At 43.4% G+C, this 18098-nt stretch overlaps 1 protein-coding gene across 1 annotated transcript; it reads left to right on the plus strand.

Annotated features, from left to right (window-relative positions):
* The first annotated feature begins 571 nt into the window (after positions 1-571).
* Positions 572-5238, plus strand: LOC131264431 (protein decapentaplegic). Its single transcript, XM_058266733.1, has 2 exons — positions 572-1229; positions 4349-5238. The coding sequence occupies exons 1-2, from the start codon at positions 572-574 to the stop codon at positions 5236-5238; spliced, it is 1548 nt and encodes a 515-aa protein (XP_058122716.1).
* Positions 5239-18098: the final 12860 nt, after the last annotated feature.

An 18098-nucleotide genomic window follows, 5' to 3' on the forward strand; every position in this document is an offset into this window, starting at 1 on the left:
TCGTGGGAGAGAGGAAAGAATAATGTTTTCCAAAACAAATGTCAGCTCCATTCCCTGCGACGCCTAAGGTTAAGAGAGTCGTAGCTGTGCCGGTCGAGATGGTGAAGATCGGTGTCGATCATGCAGAAGATGATGATGATCGTACGGAGGGCGATGATGCAAACCGTCGCCGCGTAGTCTGCGCCGCAGTCTTGGCCCCTCGTAAACACCCCTCTCCCCCCTCTGCGAGTGCGGGTTGGTTGTGAAAACATTTACTTAATTATCAGCTTCCTTCCTTGCGAGAGTGCTGCTGGAACGTGCCTGTTCCACGACACGAAGTCTAGAGTGGATTATTGTCACCGAGTGGTCAACGTCGCCGAGCGTCAATCTCGCCGGTTATAGTTTCATCGTAAACATAGAGTTATCACGATGCTTAGATTCCTTTCGGTTTTCATAGCGGGAGCAATAAAAAGGTTGGCGCGTGCTAGGCTTTAGCTCATTTGATGTGATCCTCTTCTGGCGTTCACTAATAATTGTATTTCTCTTTTTATTTTCCCTCTCTTTTGGGCACAGACTACCACGACCAACGACCATGCACGCGTGGCTCCATGTCCTCGCGGTGCTGGCGATCTTACCGAGCCTCATCCAAGTCGCTGGCACCGACGGTACGGGATCGACCGCACTGATCAGCGTCTTCAGCAGCGGGGCCGTCGAGGATGGCGAGTCCCTGAGATTCAGCAGTACCAATCAACCTGGACCGACCTCGGAGGCCGCCAGTAGTGTCGCGAGTGAGAAATTGGCGTCCGGGACGGCGAGTCGGAACATCCAAGTGAGTCCGATGGTGCAAAGTGGTGGCGTGAACAGTGATATCAGCGAGTACAGAGAGTTCGTCGAGCGAAAGCCGGACCCGGTGGAAGAACTGGTGGACGAACCGGTGGAACCAGCGCAGAATAGCGTTGACAGCGAGAATGAACTTGGTGACGGTAGCGACGGCTACGGTAGCGCTAGCAGTGATAGTAGTGCCAGCAAGCCAGATCCTAAAACACTAGTCGAAATAGAGAAGAATCTCTTAAGTCTGTTTGGTTTTCCTAATCGACCAAAAATCGATAGATCTAAGGTGGTGATACCAGAAGCGATGAAGCAGCTCTACGCTCAGATCATGGGCCATGATCTGGTCGACTCCGTCAGCGTACCAAAGGAAGGACTCAACACGCGCAACGCGAACACGGTGCGGAGTTTCACGCACGAAGGTACGTACAAACTTAGTACATGGCGTTAGGTCTTACAGCAAGCCAGCTCTATAGGAAGCCGAAGGCACACGGAGTCACCGCATGCACAGGCTGGCAAACCGGTACACACCGGGCATCGGTGCGATCAAGATACGAGAACACGAAATGCCCAGCTGTAGTCGAACTTGTATCGATCTATCCTTCGCGCAACACTCGATGTATTGCTACACCAGCTTGGAGGCTAACTTTCTGCAAGCGAACGGCCCGATTGAACTTGTTTTCCGATTAATTGTACGGCAAACCGGTGTGCCGTTCAAAATTGTCTTATGCCTGCACACCTACGCAGCTGCCTTGAGCTGACGATGGCTTGCACAAGATCGTATCGGACAGATTAGATTGAGTGTGCTTCGATAGCGCTTTTATTTCTTATTTCAATTACATAAGTTGGCAGAACCTGGAATAAAATGGAGAAGTTGGGCGTACTGGGTAGACTCACCCGAAATTCGGCTTATTCAATGCGTTACACCGCCGGGCCTCAAAATAGTCTAATTAAATGCGCATTTATTTTCCCGATCGGAACCGCTTGTGCTTGAGCCGAATGTGCTGGACTTGAAGATGGATTAGCTAACAAAAACGCGCCTGTTCCTCAGAAGAAACCGCCACCATCTGGATTGATTACTCTCGAATGACTCTCGTAGTTTTTGCGGCAGGGGAAAGTAAATACACTTGCGCCACCGCCAGAGCATTCCGGGAATCGTTCTCAACAAAATGGCTGCTGCACTTAATTGCATTGCCTTTCGGTGAAACGTACATGTATATATATTTGTATACGCCCGTGATCGGTGAACTGTTTACACAATCTCGAAACGCACGATCAACGTGCGGCTGCAAAGGCCCACATTTTGGTGGATGTGAACACCTTTGGGCCGGGGTTGTAATGCCGCATCTCGAGTGGGGTCTACCGCGAACAGGGCACACGTGTTTTGGAGTTGATGGGTAATTCGGTGCGTAAAATAATCGATTTATTTTGCACACGACGATGACGGGCCTCTGTGTCGAATTGCGAACGATCATCGTGGCTGGACCACCGACCGGGCGTAAAAACACTACGCCGGGAAGGGGCATACCGGAGGTGAGTGTTTGTGTCCAGCTGGTAGGTTCAAGGAGAACCGTCTATCGACACTCCATTGCAGCGAAGATCGTAGTCTGCAGCGCCGTCTTACCGTTTTCCACTCGTTTTCCACCGCAGATCTACGCGTTGACCTTTGGCGTTTGTAGTTTGGCAGCAGGTTTATAGCGCAGCACCACTTCGTCTGCATCCCGGAGAGAGGGAGTAAGATTTCCGCGCCGGAGTATTTACGGGACATCCGAACCCAGAACCCCACCCCGCCGGGGTGGATGGCGGCGCGTAAGAAATTACGCAAAAAGCGATTACGGCGCCGCACCGCGAGTCGGCAGAGGCGGGCAAAATGCGCAAACCCCCGGGGTTGCTTGTAAACAAACACGCTCGCACCCGGCTTGTGTGGCCTCTAGTTTACTATACCGACCGACACCTCGTTTGAGTCGCGCCGATCGTAATTAAGCGGTGGAAAGCCACGAGGCGCAATTTTCGGCTAATCCAACGGGCGACTCAAAACCAGCAGTTCTGGATGCTCTCGTGCGGTTGTTTGCGAAAGTGGTTGATCCGCCGAACAGCCGTTTAGTGCTGCTTAGTAGCTCCAGCACTCCCAGGCGGATGTAACGCTTCTTGCCCGCCCGCCCGCCCAGCAAATCACAAACAAACAAAACGTCGATCCGCGAAATGGGTTTCGTAGATTTTCGCAGAAAAGTCCGGAGTCCAACGAATTGCACGTTGTGCAAATTTGTTACACGGTAACGAGGCGGACAAGGAGCGGGGTTTTCGGTTAATCGATTAAGAAGCGGCTGTTGTTGCTATTGGCCACTCGCCACGCGGTTTCTATCCGATTTTGCGCCCAGACCAATGGAGGTGGCAAGGATAGAATAGTATGTTTATTTTACTGGAACCGCGAAATTATGATGTTTCGCAGATCCGGTTGTCGTGTGGAGGTTTTCGATCAACACAATGAGAGATCCCCGTCTCAAAGCCAATCGTTTGCATAACTTGAGAGAAATGTATTTTCATTGCAACGGAATACAATATCCGTTTGTTTGGACACCCAAAGTCATATAGGTTAATAGATCAAGCATATATTTTAAAACATTACCCTACACACTCTTCGATACAATATGTGAGACTTTTACTTCAGCGTTCGAATCTTCACGATCTTTTACAATATCGGTTTCGTTTAGTTCATGTTTAATGTTTGTAACAGTTTTGTGATTTATATTCCATTTATGGGAGCGACTACTTGCCTGACTGATTGAATCGCAAAGTAGAATCGTAGAGCTTTTAGCAATTACGATCTCCTTAGGATTGAAATATTTGGAGTAACTTGTAACCCATTTATTTATTCATCGTATGCGTGGGTTCCGAATCTTTCGAAATTGGAAATTAGAAGTCTCCATAAACATTAGAAGTCTCCATTTTTCGAATCCGAAGAAAAGATTGAATCAATGATTGATATTGGATTCAATCCTAAGAATTCAACATGTTTGGCAACAAGTAAATTTTTACATCCTCGTTCACTTGTTTGAGATTCAAGTCGAAGTTTAATGTACAAATCTTAGGGATGATCACTCATGTTGCGAGTTACTAAAAAAACTCGAATCATATTTATGATTTAAATCTATACCAAGATTAATTAATTAAAGATAGGGCACCATGTTTTTATTTTCCAGCAATTACTTATAATTGACTACCAAAACTATAGAGGCCATGTTATAGATTGATCTGAGCTATTCTCGTATTGAACTTTTTTTAACGGATAGTTTTACATATCGCCTTGTGGACTCAAATACATTGGGTTTTTGTTTGATGTGGGGTAAAAAATTACTCTTTAGCGAGAATTCATAGTTTGTGAACTTAAAACATCCCTAATCATCCAGTTTTTGATCTAAACTCTGGTTAAGATGATATGAATCTTCTTTGAGATTTGTCTAATATTCGTATGGATCGTTAACTGGTCACTAAAATGTTTACTAATGGTTTTACCCTTCTTTGCTGCTCCATCCTTTTGCAGAAAGTAACATTGACGAGCGGTTCAAGCACCACCATCGCTTCCGGTTACTGTTCAACGTATCGAGTATCCCGCGAGGCGAGAAGTTGCGTGCGGCTGAACTGACGTTGACGCGAGACGGCATTCCGGCTGCCCTGCCGTCCACCACCTATCAGGTTCTGGTGTACGACATCGTGCGACCCGGCATCAAGGGTAAGCGCACCCCAACCTTCCTCCTGGTCGACTCGCGTACGTTGCGCATCAACGAAACGGGCACGGCCAGCTTCGACGTGATGCCGGCGGTGGAGCGATGGCTGCGGCAACCACGCAAAAACCACGGGCTCTTCGTGCAGGTGACCAGTCGTCAGCAGCGTGGCCATCGGCGGCAGCGGCGCAGTGTGCAGACGGTGCCGGACCACGAACACGTCCGGCTGCGACGTAGCGTCGACGAACAGCACGACAGCTGGGTACAGAAGCAACCACTGCTGTTCACCTACACCGACGACGGGCGACACAAGCAGAGGCCGATCCGGGACGCCATCAGCAGCGCCAACCGGGCCCGGCGTGCCTCGGCCAAGCGCAGCAGTCGTCGGAAAAACGAGCTCTGCCAGCGAAAACCACTGTACGTCGACTTCAGCGACGTCGGCTGGAACGACTGGATCGTGGCGCCGCCCGGGTACGAGGCGTACTTCTGCCAGGGCGACTGCCGGTTTCCGATCGCCGACCATCTCAACACGACCAACCACGCGATTGTGCAGACGCTGGTCAACTCCTACAACCCGACGCTCGCGCCCAAGGCCTGCTGCGTGCCCACGCAGCTCTCCTCCATCTCGATGCTCTACCTCAACGAGCAGAACAAGGTGGTCCTCAAGAACTACCAGGACATGACGGTGGTCGGCTGTGGCTGTCGATGAGCGATCGAGCAAAGAAGTGGAAGAAGCTTTGAGAAAGGGGACCATCCCCGGCATGGGTTCGTGAGAATCTGCAAAGAAGATAGGACCATTAGGAACCGGCAGGGCCGCTACCGTTTGTTTTAGTTTTATCAGTTTTTTTTGTTTTGTTCTGAGGAATACGATCGCGACAGCACGAATCATTCACGTACTAAGAGAGTGAGAGAAACGAGAAAAAAGGTTTGGTGTAGCTGTAAGTACGAAAGGAGGCATTGAAACATTGTACCATATTAGAATGATTTAGAGAAGAACGATAGAAAAGATACAGATAGGCTGCTGCCAGTGTTGCAAATAAAAATGCGTGTGCCACCGATGGACCGAGGTGAAGTTTGTTGACAAAACAAAAGTAAGAAAGAACAGAAAGGGCACAATGTACATATTTTACTGATAGAAATCCGCAGAAAGTGCATTGCGATGCTGTAGCTGCTTGTAGATGAGTGTAAAAAGTTAAGCTCTAGAACACAGCGAGGTAAATAGGAAGTGGTAACGAAAAGAAAATAAAAACACACACGGAAGGGAATAGTACTGACACTGTAAATTGTATGCTAAAGCAGGACTCGAATTGATTGATGCAGTAAGCGATGGAAACCCGCTCAGCAAAACGCCACTTTATACCTTTTGTAGCTCGTGTGCTTTCGAACGCTTGATGGAAGCTGCATTACACACTTAGGAGCGTATTTATTTAATCGTAAGGAAATGACGGTGTGCATAATGTGCCCATCATACGGTGTGAGCAACATTGACAAACCGAAAGCGAACACGAAAATGAAAAAAAAAGAAAAACAAAAAACCCCATCGCCAATCGAAAGTTGTTGCATGATGAGAGAAGAGGTTCAGGTTTTTTGGCGTAAGCAAAAATTGAGAGAGATAGAGAGAGAGGCAAATAAGAGAAAGCAACGCCATTAGAAAAGCCACTTCTATAAAGTTCTAAACAACACGCCTCCTTCCGATTGTATTCGCTTCGGATCGGAAAGCGTAGCGGTAATCTTCACCTACTGTTTGACCGATGTTTTTTGTGTGTAAATTTTGTATATTATTAATGTACCTGTAACGAAAAGGAAACGTATTTATTTTACGAAACGAACACGTGTGTGTGTGTGTAATTGAGGAATAAAATTTTGTAAGAAATTCATACTAGCAAATTATTTTCATTTAATGTTTTATAGCTATTGTCATTTAAAAGTGAAAGAAAAATTACAAACCATTACAACGGATATAGAACAAGTGAGGAGCAAACCCATTTTGATTGATATATGTTTTTTGGTTTCCATCTATCATACGATGTAGGGGAAAGTGGGACTAGAAACATCGTTGCGATACTGGCATGTTTTTAACTGAATTATGCAATTCAAACAAATATGAGTCAATGAAATGTGTTTTATAAAAACTACAGTTCTCGCGACGAGAAACGGGGCACCGATTGAATCCAAGTAAAACGCGTGTCCAGTATAGACAGGCCAAAGGGTAAGGCACGATGAACGAGAGAAATACCGTATTTTATCGAGTATAGTACGCATACGAGTATACAGCAAACCTAAACCAAAACAAAAGTATTGAGTAGTTCAGCTTGGTTACTTTCTGCTTGGGTTACTTCCGTATATACTCGCACTATACTCGATAAAAAACGGTTATGATAAAAACTGATACTCGCGTGTGGCCAGCTGAGTCCGGAAGATCGACACTCAGCTGAGTAGCTTCCTGCAGTCAACAGTCCGACATTTAAATTTTAAAATATATTTAAATTGATACCGCCCCGAATAAACACCCGAAATAAATAAAATTGAATCTAAAATTATTAGAAGATCGATTTTTGTAATTAAAGGTAAAACCAGTTTTAATATGACTGATAAGCAATCATCAATTACCTTAAAATGTTATTCATAATAAACTGAAAAGAATTGAATTTATTTACATCAATTAAAAAGCGGGTGAAAACTAAAACGTTCTCATCTGGAATTTAAATACCTCGGTAGATGTGAATCAGAATGCGCCGGTATAAATGTAGGGCAAACAAGATATTTTCTTTATTTAATCATCATTCATCGTGTATCATAAAGGTTCGATGCAAAAACCCGATTATTTGTAGGGTGTTGGAAACACACCTTTACATTATTTTAACACATTGACGGACGGGTACATCTATAGATGTAATGGCTCCGTTTCAGTTTGCATCCGATCACATCATTTTGGTGTGCTGTCAACGCTGACTCCTGACACGCACCACAGACTACTGGATGTAAACAAATATCAAATGAAAAGTAAGCAAATTTCACAGAGCGCCTTGCTGTTCGTACGTAAATTCTAATAAAGATTGAAAAAGATTGATCAACCAGGGCGGCCAGATACGGAGGGACTAGTGCAAACGCGCCGATCGTAATGCGTTTCGAAAGCATGTGTTAAAGTGCAAAGTGTTAACAAAGCATGACCATAAGTAAATTGAACCAAGGAAAGCGAGCTACTGCGGCGCCTCTAGCGGCGTCAGGAGAAAACTAATATTTTTGGTAGTATTGGTAAATAGTAACAATGAAGTTGTGAAAGTTTCAGACCTGTACTATTGTTTTTCGCTAAATGCCGTACAATAGAAATTGATCGACCAAAAATAGCTCCGCACAAATCACTGGAGCGCCGGTGGACAGATTGACAAAGCCTGGAATCCATAAAAAAGGAAAAAAAAATTTCAAGTATTTTTCCTTTGTACAGTTATACATAAGGTTTGTTATAAAAATAGGTTTTTACTATTTACATGTTCCCTGTTCCTATAAATTCACATAAAGTATTTTGCTGATTTTTCGACCTGCCATTATTCCAAGGTGGTCTTGGAGTGGTACTGGACCAATAAGATCCTCTGGTACCAAAACCAAATTTCCCAGAGTTTCACCCCATCGAAAAACTCTGGGCAATCACAAAACTTAATTTTAGACGAAGTGTTGGAACAGTTAGAGATGTTCTTGGCAAGAAGAAGTGAACGGACGTTGCGAAAACGGTGTCCCTTTCCACGATACGAGCGCTAATGCAGGAACCAAAACACAAAATACGTGAATTTATAAGAACAGTGAACACTAGAATACTAAAAACCTATTTTCATAACAATCGTTATGCATAATTGTACAAAAGAAAAATACTTGTCATTTTTATTGTTTTTTTTATGGGTTCCCGGCTTATTCAATTTGCTCAATTGCCTTGGTTTTCCAGTTATTTGTGCGGGCTATTTTTGGTCGATCAATTTCCATTATACGGCATTTAGCGAAAAACAATAGTACAGGTCTGAAACTTTCACAACTTCATTGTTACTATTTACTTATACTACTAAAAATATTAGTTTTTTAGCATTTCATCAAAGCTTCATGCCATCGAAGTTACTTAAGAAAAATTATTACAAGTTGAACCTTACAACTAATCTAAGCAGTATCAAGAGAAACAACAACACACATTTCTTCTTCACTATTACATACAATTACAATACAATTTAAACACGCTGCTCAATGTTGTTGGTTTTGGAATCCAAACGAGGTAAATCAAAGTGTTTAAATAATTAAAGAGTTTAAAACCGTGTGTTATACAACTAATGGCAGTTAAATATCATTTTCGTTTGACTGAAAACTAAACTAAGTAATATTGTCATGTTCTCGTAAGGAGTTTATTGTACACTCAAAACGAGGGATTAAGTTACTGCGGGAGAATCAGTACCTCATGTCGACCTGCCTTCCATTTGTTTCCAATTTGAACCCCACTAAACCTACATAGCTCCTCGCAGTCTGCCGGGTGGTAGGACGCTGTATGTTGAACCCAATAAGAGGATGAAGAAAAGATTCTATCTGGTAAAAACGAACAAAACTGCACGGTGGGAACGCGTGTACGTTCAAAGGACCACCCAGCCGGTGCCGACAGGATTTGGATACGGTAGAATAAATGCAAGCGAAAACAAGAAATGTTGCGAAAAGATTCGGCCCCAAAACGAAACTCCGCCGCTTTGCCAGGCGTTGCAGCACGGACGCACGTTTGCGACGCCGGCCCGTGGTACGAGCAAAAACACACCATTCAGACATATTTGTGAAAAATGTTCCCTTTGTTCGAATTCCGTTGAAATGCAGCACACCGGATGGGAAAACGCCGTGCCTTTTCAACGTCAGTGGCCCACCTGTGAGCTGCGCGAAAAACGCTCTCCTCGCGCATCGTTATGTTTACCCAAAGGAACCTCCTATGTAAGCTAAGAACAGTCGCAAGAAAATACTTTCCCCGCTCCCAGCAAGCACCACCGGAAAGTCGGAAAGGACACCACCGTTCGGTATTATCTCCATCTTGCTGCTACTTCCTTGCAAACACAATGGACTTTATCATGGTAACATTTGGTGGGAAATAAAGGAAACGATAGGGGCTTTCTCAGTTTCGTCAATAATCGTGGGACCGTTGGGAATTCACTTCGCGCAGTAAGATGTTACAAACAAACTTCAGCATCTTGATTTTCTGTAGCCGATAGAGGCTATGCTGTATGAACTTATTAGAAACAGCTTGAACATCTCATTAGGGCCAACTGTTTGATCGTGGGCACTTTTCTCTTGCATAATCCGCCCTAGTCTGGGGATGGAACTTGCCCAACTAAATTGTATCGCAACCAGCACACGTTGGGGCATACTGTTTCACTAATATATTACTTTGTGTGATTCAATGGAATATACTTGCCACTTCGCATGCCTTCGCCGTGAATGAAATAGAAGTAAATGCAAGTGATGCAATACGCAACCCTTTAATCAAAATTAGTTTACTGATCATATAATCTATTTCTATAAAACTGAGTGTTTGTTTGTTTGTGACGCTAAAATTTAAAACCAGCTGAAACTATCTTGACGATGCCTTCGTATGATTTTTTTCCTTTCTACCCAAGGACGTTTTAAGAAAAAAACATTTGAAAATTCCCATGGAAAATCTAGAAAGTTCTCAAAATTGTCTGAGCCAATCTTGATAATGTCCTCGGATTATTTTGTTCTTTTTTGTTCAATGAAGGTTTGAAAATAAGAAAATTTTAAAATTTCCAAGGAAAAGCTAAAAAAATGAAAATTCTTAAAGATATTAAATTATAATCTCTACATATTATATCGCAGCTATATTACTCCATATTATAAAATCAATTCTACTATTTACAATTAAAACTTATCTCTTAGTCAATCTTATCGAAATTCCATAAAATCTATCAATTTTACAATGTTGGCTTAAGATTGTTATCCAACTTAAACTACACCACCATTACCACTACAACTTAAACCATCACTTTTTTCCATAGCTTTTTTAAATTGTAGAAAATTACGAGTCCGAATTCAAAAACTGATCGAATTATTACATATCGGTTAATCAACAAGCGATCGTCTGTATCACGTATATTTGCTGGTGACAGGTTGTATTTTGGTGAGTGATAAAAAAGAGGTTAGCTGCACGTACATATTGGTGGACATGATTTCATCAGATCAAATTGCAAAAAAAATGACCCAATGCTCCATGGAGTCTGCAATCCCACTTCGTTTGTATGGAAACACCAACTTCATATCATATTGGCCTATATTGTGTAAGGCATTGAAAACTTTATGAATGTTGAGTACTTAAGTTCAGTGAAAGCAAACAAACAAGTTTGCAAGTACGTCGCCGGAACCGATATGGTGTATTTTGGCACTGAAGGAGATGAGATAAGCAAGAATTAAATGAGCCGACATGTAATGTGCATCCAGCAGTTTTTATTTTTTATTTCAGTTTTGAGCTTATTTGATTGAAGAATTCACCAAGGTCTCGTAACTCAAAAGTACAGCAAGCAAAACAAACCACAAGGAACAAGATTGACAAGTTTTTTTTACTAACGGCATCGATTCTATTCCGAGATCTTTGCTTTATTCCCAGTTACTTCGTTATTATACATTGAATGCAACATCGGCTTGCAAAAGAAAGGCTACCAAGTACATGGACATCGTGTTGTGTTGCCTTCTTGCGTTAGGACAAATTTACACATTCCATCCAAAACGACTACCTTCAATTTGTTTGAGCCATTCCGGAATGTGACGGGTATGGTATGTGGGATTTTTTGAGAAGCATGTACAGTTACAATTGCTGTAACATGATAATTACTAGAATCGACGAACGAACTGCCAGAACAAAAGTTTCTACATTAAACAAAATGATCATTTCGATATGTCAACGTTAAAAAGACGCGTCAACTATGGGATACGTATAAAAACAACATCGCCGAAAATATTTCACAACACATTTGAAAGGGAAATTTTAAATAAAAAAATGAATGATCTACAATGAAAATGCCAGTTTGCAGATGAGTAGCAATCTATTGACTTAAATCCATAAACCAGCACCGAATTGTCGACTTAGAGCTGTATTGGTTCGTGAATTGTAATTGCGAACTTTTCAAATATTGAAAAAATAGTATATACGAGTGTTCCTTTAAATCTGTTCAGATCCGTAAACGTTTTTCCTGCAGGACAATACACTTCAACGAAAAATGAACTCATCACAAATGCTTGTCTGAACTCTGTCCTATACTAACGAATCTACGATTGGTTGATTGTACGTACAATTTTAGGTTAATTCCCTTCACTCGGCATTAAAAATTACGTAGCAACGTTGCTAAAATATGCAACAGATTTATCTAAGCTTGGATTTATTTTGATATTGGTTTTAGTTTTAAATACAATCAGAACGAAACAAAACCATTATCTACTGCTATTGCTGATAAATTCACATATTTTGAGAAGCATATAAACACACTTTATTTATTTTACTAAATTTAAAAATATTTAGCTTTACTTAACCCTTACATACTGCTCCAATTTCCATATCTGATGACACCCTGTGTATTAATGTAATGAGGTGTATATTAATTATTCAGACGTGTATAAAAGGTGCATTGTAAATTTAAGAAAATAAAAAAGAAATGATTTCTTCACCAGCTTTCACATATGGGGTTTGCGATTTTCATTTTTCCAACATCTTTTAAATAAAACTCTTAGAACAATAACCTTCTGGCTTCACTAAGTTCCTGAACGTAGTTGACAGCGAAACGTAGTCATTACAGGCAAATATCTCTAATTTCCGTATCCTTTAGTTCTTCAGCTCGTGAAACAGCACGACTCTTTCATCACAAGTGCTACCATGCTTAAACTAGGGCTGTCACGTATACGCTTCACTTCAAAATCGGGCAGCACGCGTCAAACCATTACTGCAACCTGACCTCTCTAGATGCGTCCGCGCGTACATTAGACCTTACTTAGCCCGGCCAGGTACTTATCCTTCGTAGCACAGGTGTACCGTAATCGGTCCTCGGAATCTGCGGCTAATCGACGGCTATCAAACGGCCGTCGAAAGTTGTCTATCGAAGTGGCAAAGCGTAATTGTCACTATGTGCTTAATTACTCCACATCAGCTCTCGCGAGCTAAAACTTGCTCAGGGGCCAGCTCCGGGGTGAAGGTGTTGTACGGTATGCCTCACCTCTAAGCTATCTATAGCCCTCCTCCGCGAAGCTGATGGCTCGCGCGCGCGTTCCGTTCGCGTTGCGTGAATTGCATCGAAATCGAGCCTAATCAGCACAACTGCCTTACGCTGCGGTTAGATTTTTCTGTAATTAACTCATTAATCGAAGTACTAAAAATATCCCATATTTAAAATTCTAAATTACTGTGATTAGATAGTTGTGATGCTGAACCTATGACGATGTGGATGTTTTCTAATGGAACCACTGCCGGAGTGTGAGGCACTGTGGGTTGAGATATGGATATAAATGTGGATGGTGTGTCTGGCCGGGTGTAAAAGAAAATCACAATTTTTGTTTCTTGTCATGTAGGAAATGAGTAAGATTGTAGTTCGCTATGAATGTATGCCTATGCTATACATAAATTATAGCAGCCTTAAGCGATTTGTAACTTTCAACCGTCGTTTTGGTGGTGCGTTGGACGTACAGCTTGTTAACGTGGTTTCTTAATACACAGCTCCCAACTTTCTTCGAAAATAATACATCATACTTTGCAATAACTCACTCTAATTTAACTCCCGCACACTAGAATATGATAAACTTTCATCAGCTAGGCCAGAAAATACAAAAAACGCAATAAAACGGTTGACCAATTGATTTTTACGAGAATCACGTTTGAAGTTTTACACAAAATAACCATGCCAAGTGCAGTAAAAGTTGCAAAATTCCAAACAATGCAATGGGAAATGGTGTTTATAAGTGCTTAACAGTTAATAAGTAAAAGTTGCCATCAAGCAAATTGCCGATAAGACTTCAATACCTGAATTTTTTTGAAACATATAATTTCCATCATGCGTTGAAATCTTGAAAGTCAGGATTCTATTGAGTCTATTGAGCTATGGATTATTGTTTATACGGCAAAATTTTATAGTTTCTTTAGAATTAAAATACTTCAGTATTTCTTTAACAAGTATAGTAATTTAAATGAAAACATCTACATTTATCAAAACTCTCAATCGAGCGTCCGCTCCTTTGAAATCGAAAAGGTCTATAGTGAGGAGAATTTCACTTGTGTGCGAGCTTTCTATATGTGCCTGAATCGATTTAATGGTGATCACAATGCTATTTTCAGTTTTAAAGATCCAGCGGTTGCAGCTTGAATGTGGCCCCCGATCATCCCGGGTAACATGAGGTGAGTTAAGTTAAAACATAGGAAAAGAACTCCACTGTTGACAACAAGTGAAAATAAAGGCTCGAAAAACGAAGTCGTTTGTCTCTCATCCGGTGAATTCGGAGTGCTGTACAAGTAATCAAATTCCGGATCGTGGCTTACGCAGGTCCAGGTTTCTCTGGAACGTGACTGACGGATGATCGAGACGCACGGGCGTCGATTATTGTTTTCTCTTCGAGCGCGAATTGCGAATCGAACGGCATGACAGTTTGTTTTAGAAAACTCGCGCTACTGGCAACACCAACTATCGGCAACCGTTGGCACGCAGGGATGCCCGTGGCCATTACAGACAGCACGGGGCCGTTCTGGACTGCGTGTGGTCGACTGCATTGAAGCGTGTCAAGTAAACAACGACTTCAAGGGAAACAAACAAACTTTGGCGTGGAGGCGGGAGTGGTTTTTCTAGCACGAATGACGCGATTGGAGCGCGATTCTTAGGATGTTTTGCACTGAGAGAAAGCACAATGTCAAGGCCAGCCCGTTCGTGACGGGTTGTTCCAGCGCTATAGGTCATTGGGGTGAACGGTTGTTTGGAACCGGGAAACTCCTAGGTCTCTTATCGCAATGAATTCATTTGAACTTGCTGAACAATGCTAAACTGTTCCAGAGGACGAGCAAACAACAACGTGCAACAATGTTTATACCTAGAGAATGTACGTTGTTTTCTGTTACTTTTGTTAGCTGACTTTCTGCGTTGGATTCCTTTGATTTGAGTAAATTGATATTATAAAAATTCTTAACAATGAATCCACGATTTCCGGGAGATGTTTAGGCTCTTAACACCGCATTACGCTGAAGATTAACAGGATTGTGACTTAAACATACAGAACTGAAAAAATTTCACTTGTCAGCTAAAGTTAATCACAAGAGCTATACGATTCAGACGTTATAAAGAAATACTTTACATAGGAAAAGAGAAAAATCATAATTTATCTACAAATTCACTCACCAGTTTATCCTCGAATGTTGAAAGCATCAGTAAATATGCTTCTGGCGATGCTTATTATATGTCTCTAAATATTTGTTCCTGCTAATTACACCTGTTATATTGTAATGAGGGGGTCCGCGACAGCCGAGCGGTAGCGCCGGTTAGAAAATCGGCCCATGAGCGCCGGGGCTCACCACCTCGACGGCGTGGGTTCGAATCCCAACCAAGACCGGACCCTCCCCTGTACGAGAGGACTGACTTATCCACGTACAACAGGGAAACAAGTCTCGTAAGCCCTTAACGGGGCAGGCATGACCAAGATCTGACCATTACTTTCTCTCTAAATTTAAAAGCCATTATTGGGAGAATGGAAACCGTAACTACTCGTGTACAAAAACTCCTTCCTTTGACTGTGGTTATTTTTCGATGAGCAATTTTTCAAACAAACAAAAATATCTTAAAAGTTTGTTTGTACTTCCAAATGACATATGGTTTTTTTTCACAGACCCATAAAATCTAACTCCAACTGTTTGTTCTTTCAAATAACTTCAGATAACCATCCACTCCATGAAAATGTTTAATTTTTAATTAATTTCTGCAAAACAGAAAAATCAACCGATGGCACAAAGGCTGCTGTCGGCTAGCGAACTCAATTAACTGCGCAGTACCGGGCCCGATCGTGCTTGAAGATATGAAATGAATTGGCATATTGAAGAAAAAACAGGGAGGCAAAAACACAAGGGTACAAAACGGACCGAGGATTCAAACAATCCGAGGATTCTTTCGGCGGTCAGCAACACCCATACGCCCCATCGAGCCACCCATCGTGCCACACACGATCTTAAGAATTGCTTCCTTGAGAACTACCTGCAAACCAAAACCGAAAGCAAACGACCGGAAGAAGAAATGGAAGAACCGACGCTGCTAATCGTGAACCATTCAACATTCCAGATCGGGGAGATCGCAACTGGTTCGCAATCGCAACGGGGCGAGCTTTAGCACGTTATCCTGCACCGGGAGGTCTCGTTTTGGCTTTCGGGCAGGGAAGGGCAAATTAATCGTTCCGATCACGCTAACGCAGCAGCCTCGCCAGCTACTCGCCACTCAGTCTGACGATGTAAACGCAGTTCGGCCACCATCGTCGTTGCTTTTGGATGGCGGAGAGAGAGGGGGGGGGGGGGGAGAGAGAGAGAGGGGAGGGAGAGATAGGCCAGAGGGATTCCGAGCATCGCCGGCGCATGGACAATGGGTTGTTCGCATACCACCAAAAATAAACTTGAACCTTCATTACGGCGAGTTGTGTTGATTTTTCGCAGGGAAATCCTTTGAGCCCGTCGGCGGAACATTCTGACAATCTCGGAGCAGTAGCCGGAAAGGGGGGAGGGGGGAGGGGCGTGTGGAAACAACTGCTGACCAGAGAAAACCGTGACGCAGTGTGTGTCACGCCACTGTTTCCTCGCCCGGGCCCTTGCAGCTAGCAGCCGATCCTTGTCTCCGCAACGACAGATCGGTACAACATGTGAGGTTTCCATTACCATACACTTTTACCTTACGGCCATTACAAACGGATGGTCTCCGAAAGGAGGCACAGGAAGGGGGTAGAGGTGTGACGGCTCACGATCGGCTACTTTTTGTCACCCATTTTCTCGTCGACGTTGCCATACGTACGTCCGTGTCCGAGAGAATGATTAACTCGAAATGGGGGAAAAAGCACTCTGCCGAACCGAGACCATCAGGGGCCATCCGTTTCTGCTTGCAGGTTGTGGAAAATTGTTGGAAAAAGAGGAAAACCCCAACAGGAAAAAAGGGAGTATGAAAACGAGGAAAGGAGAAGGGTAAGAACCAGACCCATTCGAACACGTTAATAAGATGATGTTATATGTTCTCGTATGTTGTTCATCTTCGCATGCTACTTCCCGCCTCTTTCACCGTCCGTCCGTCGAATTGGCTGGGAATTCGTATTTTGTTGCGTCAAGCCCCATCGCAACTCTGCTTCTCGTCTTCCCTCGGCCGCAGCATCCCCTCGAGTCGAACAACATCTTGGGGAGGTTCTGGTTCCAGCAAGCAAACTCTGGAAAAGAGAAAAAAGGCCCACGAGCGATTGCCTGGTTGCCTTAATTTCTGCAGTAAAAATGCCACACATACACACACACATACACACACACACAGCCGGCGGGAAAAATGTTCGGGAGGTCCTGCGCCAGCTCGGTGCATAATAAGGCTCGTTCAAGGAACGCCGCCCTTCGCCGCCCCTGTTGGAAAGCGGAGAGGGATGGTTTCGGAATGCGCGGAAAACGCCTGCACTATTGGTGGTCCTTGGGAGTCGAACGAGTCGTTCCGTCTTCTGGTCCCTGACGAAGATCGCGTCCACCTGTGTGGGGGAAAAGAGGTTCTTTCGATGAGAACATGATGGGGAGCCTAGTTTGGATTCGCTGGAGGAACCCGATGAAGATCATACACAGATACCGCATCGACCGGCCAACGATGTGGGTTTTTGCCAATTTTCTCCTCCCTGTCCCCCCCCTTCCACGGGCTACCCTTTCCAAAACCTCACCATACCATGCGTACGGCTTGACGAGACGCAGCAAATAATTTATGATTGATCAACGGATTTTCGGTGGTTTCGTTGCTGATTTTGCGCTAAAAAGGGTTAATTTATTCATTGAAGAAAACTAAATTGAGAGCCCTCGTGCGGCACGGCCTGAGGTTTCCAAAACCCGCGAGGTTTGTTGAGAGGAGAAGGGTTTCAACTGGTTTTCATCGAATGTTTACTTGGGTGAAGCTCGGGTTTGCCATCTCTCCCGCTGGTTCCTAAGACAAACATTTCGCCGAAACATTGTTTGCCAACTCAACCACGGTGATCCGCGTGTACGTGTGTATGTGTGTGTGTGTCACAATGTTCGACATTCGTTTGTCGAACTACGTTTCAAATATTACCCCCCACACACACCGTGTGGCAAATTGTTACTCAACAGAATTTTCGCATTAAATCATCCGGATAATGCATTCTTTCATAATCTTCTTTAAAGCCCCAATACGATATCTTGATCTCGAAACCTTCATCCCACTACTTTCACCCCGAGCCGGGAGAGGGTTAGTTATTAGCGCAACACTAATCATTAGACTCCCAAAACTTCTTCACCCCACACATTCGGAATTCTTACGGCGTCCCGTCGGATCCCACCCGGGCTCGCTCGACGGGGCT

The sequence above is a fragment of the Anopheles coustani genome, chromosome 2 (assembly GCF_943734705.1).
Source record: "Anopheles coustani chromosome 2, idAnoCousDA_361_x.2, whole genome shotgun sequence".
In the NCBI taxonomy this organism is placed as follows: domain Eukaryota; kingdom Metazoa; phylum Arthropoda; class Insecta; order Diptera; family Culicidae; genus Anopheles; species Anopheles coustani.

What these genes read in the sequence shown, in the direction of transcription:
- LOC131264431 (XM_058266733.1), top strand. Translation starts at nt 572, where the DNA reads ATGCACGCGTGGCTCCATGTCCTCGCGGTGCTGGCGATCTTACCGAGC. An exon ending in GCGGAGTTTCACGCACGAAG is followed by an intron (nt 1,230 to 4,348) that starts GTACGTACAAAC and finishes ATCCTTTTGCAG; the next exon opens with AAAGTAACATTGACGAGCGG.